General features: G+C 50.4%; 2 protein-coding genes across 5 annotated transcripts in view; one reads left to right on the forward strand and one right to left on the reverse strand.

Moving 5' to 3' along the window:
- Positions 1-13,605, forward strand: part of LOC102458593 (ras GTPase-activating-like protein IQGAP1) — a 564,033-nt gene that overhangs the window by 49,196 nt on the left and 501,232 nt on the right. The window lies entirely within an intron of this gene.
- The window catches only part of MAP1A (microtubule associated protein 1A), a 117,367-nt gene that overhangs the window by 23,733 nt on the left and 80,029 nt on the right, over positions 1-13,605 (reverse strand). For all 4 annotated transcript variants that reach the window (XM_075916980.1, XM_075916979.1, XM_075916982.1 and 1 more), the window contains 2 exons: positions 2,961-3,043; positions 1,991-2,131 (listed from right to left, as the gene is read on the reverse strand). In XM_075916980.1, coding sequence (XP_075773095.1) covers positions 1,991-2,131; positions 2,961-3,043 — 224 coding nt within the window. The remainder of the gene's footprint in view (positions 1-1,990; positions 2,132-2,960; positions 3,044-13,605) is intronic.

Below are 13,605 nucleotides of genomic sequence, written 5' to 3' on the forward strand. Positions count from 1 at the left end.
CTGGAATTTGACCATAGAACTGACACTTTCTTAACAAAGACTCCATTTTTGCTATTTAAAAAGTAAATCAATGTAGCAGAAAACTGCAACGCTCTCAGGTAACTTTTTAAAAATCAAACTTTAACCTTTATTGAAAAAATTGGATAGTTTGCAATTGAAAATATTTGACCTACACTTAAGGCAACTGATTTAATTTTGTGTAAAATTTTGCATAATAAAGGATGGCATTTTTTTTTAAATGTTCAACCATATTGATATACATTTTGATCAGATATTTGTGTGTGGTTGTGGTTTGGTGTGTGTGGTTTTTTTTTTTCCTCAACAAAAAATCCTGGGTGGGTGGGCGGGTTTGAACTGGGCCCCGCACTTCCTAAAGCCAAAATGGTTCGAATTGGGCCCCGCACTTCCTAAAGCCGGCCCTGCCTATTGGTCTGGAGAGCCTCTCTCTCAGCTCTTCTTTCCAAAGCAACTCTCAATGGTAGGCCATTATCCCATCTTCTTCTCAGTGTAATTTCCCAGTTTCCTAGCAGAAGAGGCTGTGATAAAAGTATGCAAACGATCTGTTTCTTTACAGAAGGTAGATCAGGAACGTCTCAGCCCCCTTCATGCCACACAAAACAAGGGGATGGTTAATGACTCACTGCCACATTGTCATCAAGTCCAGCATCTTACAGGACTCCAAGAAGGATTGGCCACTTATGTGAATAACAAGGGCAGTCAGAGTCAGAACAGGAATGCTGAAAAGAGCCGTGAAACGGATGTACCAGCTCCTGCTCCTGGTCCATGAACTTACACAGTAGCAGAGCCCTGTCCCTGGGCAGGCTAGCTACTGAAACATTAGTTCCTTGTTACCTGGGATTTTCTTTCCTACTCTGATTCATTGTCTGTCCTGCTCCAGGTTTCAAAAGGCTAGGACCCTATTGCTGATTTGACAAATGCTGCGATCTATCCTCTGATAAAAATGTATCGGTTTCAGGCTTCCCCAGAACTATACAGAAATGCAAAAGATATTGGCTAAAGCCATACTAAAAATTAAACTGTTTACATTTGATGAATTTTAGAGCTAGTGCTATTTTGCATGGAGTTCTTTTGCCTAAAGAGACCCTATTCTGCTGATGTCTTGACAGTCTGGCCCCATGAAAGAATGGAAGTAAACAGTCACATTGGGAAAAGCCAATACACTGAGAAAAATAAACTCTCAAATCCAGATTTCCAGGGTTATCCATGTAGTTATGGTGACTGTGTCCAGTCGACCTACCCTCCTAACCAGCTAGCTGAATGTTTCTTTACCACAAAAGCACATTCCAATCATGTGCATACTGTTTTGAAACTGTAGGCCCTAGTGCTTAGTGAATATTGCAAGCAGACCAGACATATCTAAGGTGGGGCTTGAAACCGTCAAAGACACAAAAATAGTTTATCTGAGCAGCAATGAGAATAAATAACAATAGAGCTTTTAGAGAGGAACTAGACTACAGTTAAATCAATATCACCATGCATTTTTATTTATCCAACAATCTCAAAATTTATAACACACGAAATGACTCTCAATCTAGAGAGAGAAAAAGAGAATATAAAACATTCACTGGATAAACAGTAAACTAAAATGGAGGGCCATGTTTTCCAAGGTGGCATATGATCGTGGTGGTTTCAATATCTGGATGCCCAACTGAGATACCTTAAAGGGAACAGAATTTTAGAAAAGCCGGATCACCTGCCCTTTGGAAATCAGGCACCTATAAGGTGTCACAAACGGGGCACACAAAAATTAAAGCACTCCCAAAGCACTAGTCACTTTGGAAAATGTTGACCACTGAGTTTAGATGACTTGCCCAAGGCCATATAGTAATTTAGTTCAAGAACTGGGAGAATCAAGAGCCATGCTTCTGACCAGCATGCCAGGGCATCTGTGAGCTGGAAGTGGAGTTTCCTCCTGCCCCTCTGTCTCTGCCAGCTGGAGGCGAAGCCCCAGATTACTATCAATACTCACCTCTGGATCTGCCAGGATCCCAGCAAATTGCTGATAAGTGAAGGTCCCAGTTTGCAACGTCAGCTCTCCTTCTTGGTCTGAGCCCTGCCCACACAGGACCAGTAGTTTATAGGCAGACAAATCACACACCAGCGACCGGACCTGTTACCGTGAGACAGACATTTGTCAGCACCCAGGTTTGGAGTTCTACGGCTGTCGGGTTCTATGGTTATCGAGACAATTCCACAGTCTCAGCCAGCACCAGGCTCCAGGCTGGGAGATTCTAGTACCTGCACTTGAGCAGTGAGGTGCTAGGTCGCGCTGAGCACTCAGGCCCGCTATTTCTTATTTACAAGCTGCTTTTCAAAGCAGGGCTTTTCTAGACAGGCTGGTCGCTTGTAGAGGCAGAAGCGCTGAAAGACATCGCTGCTGCCTGCCTGGCCCAGCTACAGGCCAGGCTGGGCTTTCCAAACAGGCACAAGGGAGTTAGGTACACAAGTTCCTGAAGCCCTTTGCAAACCCTGCCTCCAAAGCAGCTTGCACTCCTTGCTCCCAAGCCTCAGCCTCGCTTGGAGATGTTTCCAGCAGCAAGGTTTGCTCCATTCAGGAATCCCACCCAGCTCCACTGCCTCTTATGGGCTGACGCTCTCCCTCTGTGCTGCTAGAAGAGCTTCACAAACACTCTAGAAAGTAGGCAGTTCCCAGGAGTTTGCTGCCCAAGAGCCAGCGTAGGTTCCAAGGGCGACTGTGGCATGGCACTGCGTGTGACCCGGAAGAACCTGGGACCTCTGGCAATGGATGAAGCCGGGCTTTTCCTGCTGGGTAAGCACCCTGGGCACGTAGCCTGCAACGAATGCTGCTGGCTGCACACCAGACCTGGGCACGCTGCTCATGAGGGGTGAGAAATGCTCGTGCCTTGGCTAGCAGGCCTGGCGGACGTGCAGAAAGTGCCAGCGCCTGCCTGCTGCCACAGGCCGTTCTTGGTCCTTACCTCAGAAATGATGCTGTCCACATTGGGATTCACCAGGATCACTGTCTCCAGAGTCTCAGTCCGGTGATGAAGGGTCCTTTGGCCTAGGGAGAGACAGGAGGGAAAAGCCCGCTGGTGGGTTGCCAACAACTCTGCCCCCAGAGCTTCACTTGGCTGCAGCCTTTCCCCGGCTCCGGGGCTCCAGGTCTCACATCGTGTCCAAGTGTGTAAGTTTCACTCTTGGCTGCTTACAGGCCAGCGCCATGCCCTTTCCAAACCAGACCAAACCAGCCTGGGGCTCCACCTCAGACGGTAGCCCCTGTGCCTCCTCCCCAGTGCCCGGGAGGCTGCCCCACCCAGCAGGCACTGGAGCCTTCTGCACCCGCACAGGCTGCTAGCTCTGTTCAGTGCTGTTGCCAGGGAAGCAGCTTGGGAGGCAGCCAAAGCTGGTTGCTCTGGGGCTTTGAGAGCCAACAGTGGGAGCAGCAGCAGCTGTGCTTGCCCTTGCCAGGGACAGGGAGTGTTCCAGGGGAGGCTTTTGTCACTCTCAGGAAGTTGCCTCAGGCTGACTTACTCCAGAATGAAGACGGGAGGAGACTGGACCGGCAGGCAGTGCCCAGCACACTGAGGCAGGGCTAGGTACTAGCTAGAGCATCTGATGGGCTTGTCTAAGGTGCCCGCAGAAACCCCCAGTGACAGAATCCACAGCCTCCCCAGAGCACCTTCCTGAGCTTAGCGGGTGGGATGAAGTTCCCGCAGCTCAGCGGGATTTACCCAGGCTAATTAAGGCACCCTTCTTCCACACAGTTAGCAAAAGCCTACTGGACTCGGGCCCACAGCCCAGCCGGCACCAGGAGAATGCACACAGGGCCACGGGGTGCATCAGACCAGTGGGCCATCGAGCCACATGCCTTGTTGCTGGCTTAGTCGAGATCCATTGCTTCAGAGAAAGCAACGCTGCAGCAGACAGCCCTGGACTAGCCTGCCAGGGGCAGGGCTCTGCTACTGCTGGTCTGTAAGTTCCTGGGCCAGGAGCAGGAGCAGGTACATCCGTTTCACGGCTCTTTTCAGCATTCCTGTTCAGACTCTGACTGCCCTTGTTATTCACAGAAGTGGCAAATCCTTCTTGGGAGTTCTGTTAAGACGCTGGACTCGACGACAATGAGGCTGTCTGGTGTGTGGCCAAGTACTTCCTTTTACCACCTTCACGTCAGCCACCTTTACATTTCATTAAACTTGCCCTTGTTTTGTGTAGCATGAAAGGGGCAGAGATGTCCCTGATCTACCTTCCGTAAAGCAGCACATAGTTTGTAGACTTTTATCACAGCCCCTTCTACTTGTCCCCTCTCACATAACAATCCCAATCTTTCCTCTCTTTCTAGGTGAGTTTTGCCAGGCCCCTGTTCATAATCACCCATCTCTGCACACCTCTATTTTTGCTACAGCCTTTCTCAGCTGGGGTGACCAGCACAGAACACAGTATTCTCAGTGAGGGCAACCTGTGGATTTACATAACGACATTATAATATTTTACATATCACTGCCCACTGGCCTAACATTCTGCCTGCATTTGTGACTGCTGCAGCACACTAGCAAAATTCCTAATTAAGCTTCCGAAAATGCTGCTCAAGTCCTTTCCCTGGGCTGAGCTCCTGACACGGATCTAAATTAACTGCATCTGTAAGTAGCTCAAACTGCTCCTTCCGTGCACACGACTCTGCCTCTGTCAGGCCGGAATTTCATTAGCCATTGTAGGCCCCTTCTGATGTTCCTCACACTCATCTCTCGCCCTCCTTTCCCATGTGCACACTTTGCAACCTCCCTGCTCAGCCTTGTGTCCAGATGATCTAAGCACTATATTAAGCAGCAGGTGAATTAGCACAGAACCCGTCCCCCATTAGCCTCCCTTGCGCCTTTTGCCAGGATGAAAGGGAGCTGTTTACTCCTCCTCTCAGAGCCAATTTCTGACCCAGGGCAACACTCCCACCCCATGGTGGTGGGTCAGTAGTTACAAAAACTCGCAGCTCTCCCACGGAGCCACACGAGACCCCAAAGCTCTCAGGGGCAGCTGCCAGTCCCTGCAGACCCCGAAGAAAATGGGCCGCACTAGCAGGGAAGAGACACGCTCCTCCCATTCTGAGCCACGCCCAGGGAAGAGACCTGGGATTTTTCTCCTCGGCTGCCCTCCCAGGGAGCAGCCAGACAGCACGTTTCAGAACAGACAGCCCCTTCCCACAGCTCTTGCTGCTCCAGCCATGTCTGTGGCCGCTTCTGAGCGGGGGCTTGTCCAGTACCTACAGCAAGTAATGCAGCCCATGCACAGATGAAATACGGAGTGCAGCAAGGTCTTACGGGCCACTCAACAGCACTCACGTGTGCATCTGCGCACGGCACAGCTTGTCCATTCCATCACGCAGGAGTGGGCACAGCACCGGGGACTTTGGTGAAAACTGGGAAACGGGGGCTGCTTAGCAGAGCCAGCAACTCTGGCTATGTCTGCACTTGTCACTGGTGCAAAGAAGTGGCTGATGGCAGCTGTTAACGCCTTCCAGCTTCGCCTCCCAGGCCCATCTCATCACCCCAACAGAGTTTAAAATGGCCACCCGGTTAACAACGAATCTCCCAGACCGAAGAGAAGACCAGGATCGATGGGAGAGTGGGGCCACACAGATCTCCTGGCATGGGGCGGGGTGCAGGCAGGGATGGGAGCGTGGCACACAGGGAGTTGGTGGTGGAATGGAAGGAGGCAAGAAGCCCCACCCATGAAAACCCAGCAGCCAGGGAATGGCGATTCTCCCACATCCCGAGCTTGCGCCCATCCAAGGGGCTCAGGCTGGACTCTGGCGGACAGGAGCAGGCCCACTGTGAACGGCTGTGGCTGCAGAGCCAAACAGAGTGAAAGTCTGGTGCTCATCCGACTCCTGCCCAAGCAGCGAAGACAGGCTGTGGTGACAGGAGGGCACAGCCATTCGCCCTGCCCCACACACTGTAACTTTTCTACTGAATCCCAGGGAAGCATTTCTCCGCGTTTTTAATCTGCCTTTTCAGTTGCTCTGGCGCTCCTAGCAGCCAAATAGGCGTTACCAAGTCTGCTTTGTTTTGTTAATAAAATCGCCCCTCAGACTACCGTCTGAGTCCTGTGCCCTCCGAGGCTGGAGGCTCTGTGTGCCCAGGCCCTTACGCTGCAGGTCAGCTGGTAAGAAACGACCGTTTGTTTTGAAGCCCTCTCCAGAGGGACAGTGCAAGAGCTTGAGGGTACCCACAGGAAGGCATTCCCAGGTGTGTCTTCCGGGGCTCTCCAAGGGGGGTTGCATTTGGGTGATGGCAGCGGTACCCCCAGTGTCAGGGTGTCTGTGACTGTGGGGCGTTCTGGAGCAGAAGCCTTTAGTGGCAGGGTGTTTGAAAGTCTCTTGTGGGCCCCTTCTGCACTCCGAGTGCCAGAGCGGGGAACAGCCGGACACCGGTAAACAAAGCTATGGCGGTTGGTAGTCTGCTCTGCAGAGTTCACTGCCAGCTGTCTGCTTTCCCAACAGAGAGGCTGGTCGAAAAGGGGGTCTTGTCCGATAGACTGAGCGGGCACCACAAGTCCAGTTCCATGGCAGGGGGGAAGCACGAGGCTCAACCCACACAAACCTCTGGTCAGCTGGGGTGGTCTCCTACCTGCACCTTGTGGGCAGGCAAGCAGCAGACTCCATGTCAGGCTGAAAGTGCCAGCCCAGCCCTAGAGCAGCGGGACCCCAGCTCGGGAGGAAGGGGAGTGGAGAGGACTGAGCAGGACTGGGGGGGAAGAAACACAGTAGGGGCAGGAGCTGGGGGGGAGGCAGGGCAGGGGCAGGACCTGGGGGCAGAGGGAGAACCTGGGCAAGAGCAAGGCCTTGGGCAAGAAGCAGAGCATGGGCTGGGCCTGGAAAGAGGCAGGGGCGGGGAGGGCCTTGGGGAAGAGGTGGGGCAGGGGCAAGCTCTTTGGGGAAAGAGGCAGGCTCTGGTTTCAGATGCTAGAAAGCTGGCAACCCTACTTCATGCTGAAAACAGGGGAGCCTGCACAGTGGGGCCAGGCACTGCTGGTGACTAGAACGTCTGAGGAGTTGAAGGGGAGGTGGCCCCCGGCAGCCTTACTCCTTTCTCCCCACGAGGGCGGACAGTCAGCCAACGGGCTGCTTCTCAGCAGTGCTCAAACGACATCCCTGCAAGCAGCCCTGACAGGGCTCGTCTCTCTGCTGCTTACTTGCTATGTGGCAGTAGCACTCAGCAGCCCAGCCACGGCCGAGCCTCTGTTACGGGAGGAGCTGTTCGCAGCCCGGAAGCAGACACTCTCCCGCTGAACCTTGGGGGCTGGATCCAGGCAAGCTGGGGGCTGCATCCGGCCCCTGGGCTTGAAGTTCCCCACCCCTGAGGTAACCGGTTAAACATGTTTACTGTTAAGCAGTTAAACGGGATTGTACATCTCTGTCTGTAACATGATCCTATGGGGGATTCTGAATCTTTAGAGCTTAGAGGGAGGATGGCCTAATGGCAAGAGTACTAGTCTGATACTCAGGAGATCCAAACTCAAGGCCAGCTCTGCCACAGACTGCCTATGTGACTTGGGCAAGTCACTTAGCTGGTCCGTGTTGGTTCCTGTCTGTTCAGTGGGGGAAGAGCCCCACCCTGTAGCACAGGGTAACTCATTGTCAATCGTGGAGTGTTTCCATTCTGCAGTAGAGGGGCCAGATGTGCAATCATGACAGGGCAATGCTGGCAGGCAGCAGGGGTGCTCAGAGTCACAAGTGAGGGGCAGAAGTAGGCCTGTGAGAGGAGTCCAGGCAGGTTGTAATGAGTTGTGGGGAGAATGTTGCTTTGGATGGGGCTGGCTGTAGGGATTCAAGGGGTCTGAGGGGAGGAAAGGAGCGCTGAGCCTGGGGCCTGCTGAGGGGTTGTAGGAGTCTGAGTGGGGCTGGGGCCTGCCGTAGGATTGTAGGGGCTGAAGGAAGGGGGGCTGAGCCTGGGGCCTGCTGTAGGGGTCTGAGGGGGACTGGGGCCTGCTGTGGGGTTGGAGGGGTCTGAGGGGAGGGGGCTGAGCCTGGGGCCCGCTGTGGAGTCCAGAAAGGCAAGATCGCAGGCAGGCCCCTTCCATTAACAACACTGAGCGCTGTTTTGGCAGTGGGAGCTAGCTGGCGAGCAGTGTCTGTGCAAGCAGCAGTAACTCCGCCACTGCACAGCCCTCAGAGAAAACAAACAGGAACCTCTGCCTACCCTTTGGCCTTTGCAAGAGAAATGGGAATGTGCACAGTGCTGGCTGCAACCCCAGCCTGGGCCGCTGGCCCATCCTCCAACTGCACTTCCAGGAATCCGGCTGTGAGAAGGCTCCCGCCCACAGCTCAAGCTCCATCCCCCACCCTAAATAGGAAACCAGGCCCCGGGAAAGGGGCTTAAGGTCTGTTGCCCAGTCTCTGGTTCCCTTATGTCTAGGGATACACATGGCCCGTGGGCAGCAGCCAGCCTGTGAGTTCCGCTTCCAAGACAACGTAAGACGCGCACTGGCTGCACCACCAGTGCTATGGGTCTCAGACACCAGGGCGACTTGCACGGTGAAGATATGAATAGTTACAGGAAGAAGCCCAAGGCGTGTGTGAACACACATGCACAAGCATCATTCACACCCCCACTGAGCTGCAGCTGCTTCTAGAATCTGTTCTCTGCTGCAGCAGACACTTCTCACGTGTGGCTTCTGGACAGGCTTGGAGGGAGCTGCTTCCCCCATGTTTCCTCTTGAAGAACCCTCGGTACTCACAGACCACACAGGTCGCGGGCTGAGAGAGGTGGCTGAGTGCTACCACAATGCATTTAGCTCAACCCTACTGGGGCAGGGTGGGATTGTTCAATGTGGTTAGTTCTCCAAGCCTGAGCCCCAGGTTTTCAAGTGGTGGGACTCTGACAAGGATACAGACATGGATACACGATGCCCCAAAGAGCTCACAGAGCAAGTGTGAGAGAAAGGAAGGGAACTTCTGTCATCCCTACAGGTAGGAAAATGTAAAATGCAATGGCCTTCCATCGGGTCCTTTTCACCGCCAGGCTATTGCAGGAAACCCTAAGGCTGTGTCTAGACTGCATCCCTTTTCTGTAAAACGGATGCAAATTAGACACATCGCAATTGCAAATGAAGCGGGGATTTAAATCCCCCCGCTTCATTTGCATAAAAATGGCTGCCGCTTTTTTTCCAGCTCACAGCTTTGCTGGAAAAAAGCGCCAGTCTAGACGCGGATCTTTCGGAAAATAAGGGATAAGGGATCTTTCAGAAAAGGCTTTATTTTCCGAAAGATCCGCGTCTAGACTGGCGCTTTTTTCCGGCAAAGCTCCGAGCCGGAAAAAAGCGGCAGCCATTTTTATGCAAATGAAGCAGGGGGATTTAAATCCCTGCTTCATTTGCAATTGCGATGTGTCTAATTTGCATCCCTTTTACGGAAAAGGGATGCAGTCTAGACACAGCATAAATGTCTTACATGTCTTGGACCTCCCCAAACAATTCTTCCTGCTTTGGCTTTCCCCTCCCTCTACACTTGAACATGTTTTTCACCCTCTTCTCTGTGTCTGGCCAAATGCTACAGACCAGAAACCCTGAACCCGCCCTTTTAGGTCTGTTGCTCTTCTGGGGTGGAGGGAGCTAAACCCCAGAGAAAGCAGTACATCATCCTTGCCCAGGACATTACACCCCAGCACACCTGGCCCAAATGTACTGGGAGGGGAGCTGGCGGCTGCAAGCCAATCTGTGTCTATACACTTTGCACTAGTGCCCTACATCTTTCACCTGTTACTACTTCACTAACATGCCTACTGAGCAGGTGTGGCTTGGATTAGCAGCACTTTGCCCATGAATTTTGTTATTTTCCTCCAAAAATTATTTTCGCTGTAGGTCCTTTGGATTATTATTCTGTCTTTTATGGCTGTTCTGAATACCTCCCCATTTATTATCAGTACATTTAATCAACACTGTTTACATTCCATTCCAGATCACTAATAAAGATATTAATTCAAAGCGGGACTTATTTGATACCTGCAGTTCACCACTAAATACCTCCCCCCAGATCAAGAGACTACGACAAGGCACATCAAACTGCTTCACAGTGTTGGACCACAGCTTAATAAAGAGATTATATTGTAGCTACCTGTGACAATTACAGCAACTGTTTACATGGAAAATCAAATATAGTAGAGCAGGGCTACACAATTTTGGAAGCCCTGGGAGCCACAATGATACTCATAGCACATGCGGAGGGCTGCAACTTAAGTGTGGTTACATATACATGCAAATATGTATGCAAATATATGCAAATAGCTTCTTTTACACTCATGGGCATGAATTCAAAAATTAAGGCAAGACTATAGAACATGCAGGCCCCAGTTGTCAGTTCTGCTGATACTAATAAAATGCAATATTTACCCAATTTCCACACATATGATAGCACTTTTAATGAGCAATGACAGTCCAAGAATTTAACTACTAAAATGCATAGCAACCCAAACCACACCACGGGCCACAAACAAACTGGTTGTGGGCCACGTGTTGAGTAGCCCTGTAGTAGAACCTCAGAATTACAGACATCAGTGTTACAAACTCACGTGTCAACCACACCCCTCATTTGGAACCAGAAGTATGCAACTAGGCAGCAGTGTGCCTGGGCACAGGCACACACAAACACAGAGCAAATACAGTACAGCACTGTGTAAACAAAACTACTAAAAATAAATGGAAAGTTTATAAAAAGATTTGACAAAGTAAAGAAACTGTTTCTGTGCTTGTCTCCTTTAAATTAAGAGGCCTAAAAGCAGCACTTCTCTTCATATTAAAGTTTCAAAGCTGCATTAAATCAGTTTAACTTTTGAAAAGAACGTCCATAATGTTTTGTTTGGAGTTACACATATTTCAGTTACAGCACCTCAGGAATGGAGCTTGTTTCTAATGCTGAGGTTCTATTGCAATAGGAAAGCATTAGCTTTTTTGGGCAATCCAGCAGTTGGATACCGCTGTTCCCAGCCATTAGTCTGTGGCCTACCAGTAAGTGATCTGCAGAGCATAGTTTTAAAACTGCTAAAATACATCTGTATTTTGTACAGCATCTTTTTTGGGGGTCCACAAATAGTTTACCGAAAGAAATAACAAAGGAGTGGAAACCACAGGTGAAATCTCTTCAGTCAGTCAAGAGCCAGTTGGAGGGCTCTCCAGAAAGGCTCTCATGCTAACAGCGACAGAGCAGATCAGAGCGCAATGCTAGGTGAGCTGAGCCAGGCAGCAGAAGGTGCTCTCTGAAATGTGTGGGAACAAGACGATGGAGAGTTCTAAAAGTGAGGGCAGTTTTGCACTGGATCCAGAAATAGAGCATCACTGGTGTCTGAACAGGGGCTATTATTAAACGCATGGTACTTTGCAGAGCTTTGATGAGGATTGTTAAGTGTTTGTATCGTTGTGGTGCTAAGCAGAGTACTGTATAAGTAGGTGGTCAGAAACAGACCCTAACTCCAAGAGCTTACCGTTTAAAAAACAAAAAGACTCAGTGGGAAACCAGCATTCCACGGGCAAGCAGAGAGGACATATCTGACCCTAGTGCAGGCACACACTAAGCATACCCTAAAGTCCCCCTAAATCAATGCTTTTCTAAACCGAGGCGACGTGGTAGTGCTTTGTCCAATGAGAAAACGGGCAGTAGCACTGTACACACTGAGCCTGGGAAGGGACGTGTAGGAGTGTCACAAAACAAAGAGAAATGACACCATGATGAGGATTTCAAAGCTCTGGAGTAGAGTCAGCAATGTTTAAAAGGTGTCTGCAGGTAGGGATGTGGGAGGACTAGAGTTCAAGGCAAAGTATGTTGCCAACATTACCTTCAAAGAAGCCAAAGGGAAACTTGGATCATGGAGCAAAGTGTAGTTGACAAAAATGGCAAGACAGGGTGCAGGTGTGGAGCAGGACTCTCAAAAAGAGAAAGGGGGCGGACAGCTGGCATCTGTCTTACACGACTGACTGGATGAGGTCAAAATTGTCCTGGCTGAGCAAGGGAAGGGAGAAAATGTCAACAGGGTCCAGCAAGGACAAGAGCAGATTGAAAGACATGACTGTATTGGCATCTGTCTAGAAAGAGACTGGAGGGGTGGAGCAGGGAATTACGAGTTTGGGCCAAGGAAGACACTGCAAAGCCAGAAGGCCCAAGGGATTCTCATACCTCCCAGTGGCATGCACCTGATGCACGGTACATAGGTGAGTTGATGGAGTCACAGGATAAGCCCCTGCTTATCTGTAAATGGCACAGCCAGTCTGTATTGCTGTTTGTCTAGTCTGTCTCACTTTTCTACTCTAGACCATGGTAAAAAGCACTTTGGTGACTCAGCTATCTGAGAACTGTCAGTTCCTTGCTAGGAGATTATTGACTTTGAAGGAATCACGCTGGCCATCGCTAGCTCCTTCTCAGAGAGTTCCTTTTCAGTGGAATTTTATCCGTGATGTGCTGCCAATATTTTAATCAGGGGATCCCACAAATGTTTCCCTCTTAATCCAGAGATAGCCTCCTGTAACCTGGCCCCTGGGGTTTAACAAAATAATTGTTTTTGCATTTGAGCAATGACACTTAGCACTAGCAGCAGAACCAAGAAATGTTGCAATACCACTGGGCAACATTTCTTGATAAAGAGGTAGATGACTGGGATTATTACATTTGCTCCGGAGTGTTTTGCTGGTACAACCCAGGATCCACCCTATTTCATCTGAACTGTAAAAGAGGGTGAGAAGCTTGTAGAATAACTAAGATGTGACCCTCCCCTGAGGATCTTTTAATACCAGTACCTGTCACCTGATGAAAACTGGTGCATTCCTGTGTCTTTAGGGCTGTCACATATGAGCTCTCTTTTGTAGGAATGATTTAGCTGTATGAATGGAGAGGATGATTATCAGAAGCAGGGATTATCAGAAGCAGGGAAATCATCCCAAGCGTCCCTCCAGTTGGCAAGTGTCAGGAGGTGTATTTTTGTTAAAGGTCCCTGAGGAGCCCTCTCCAGCTGCTGGATGTATCTGCTTTTTGGGGTCTGCTCAGATGCCTTTTCATGGAAGTTAATACTTCCTGATACTGCTCCCTCCTTGCTAGCTTTCCTTGTGGCCAAGCCTCTCATCCTGCTGCATGTCTGACTACACAGAATGTCACCCCCATCGAAACTTAAGCCAATCAACTAGTCCTGGCAGAAGGAAAGAGAAGCACGAGGGCTGAGTTCCCTTGGACATGAAATCAGCTGTCCTCTGCCTCTGTCCTTCTTTCCAACTCCCTTCTGATTTGCATGCCTGCATTCTGAGTGCTCTGCCAAGTCTGCATTCCTGGAGTTTGATTGACAGCCTGATGTGCAGGCTCCCTTTCACCCACGTCTGCCAAGTGTGCCTCGCACTATTCAAGTGTGCCTCGCACTTGGGTCACCCGTGTCTATTCTAATAGCAAATGTGTTGGCTGGAGAGAACCAAAGGAGTGCCCCAGGCCCACCTTGCACTGCATCACAGTGCAGACAATGCACCTCAGTGTATGCCTCTTATCAGCTCCTCAAATCTGCAGCTATCCGCTTAGCATCTGTGGCTATCCATGGACCACATTTGTGGGTGGCAGATGCTTGTTAGAGCTACAGCCCTGCAAATCTATGGACATCCACAGGCCAC

The sequence above is a fragment of the Pelodiscus sinensis genome, unplaced genomic scaffold, assembly GCF_049634645.1.
Source record: "Pelodiscus sinensis isolate JC-2024 unplaced genomic scaffold, ASM4963464v1 ctg56, whole genome shotgun sequence".
NCBI classification, from domain to species: Eukaryota; Metazoa; Chordata; order Testudines; family Trionychidae; genus Pelodiscus; species Pelodiscus sinensis.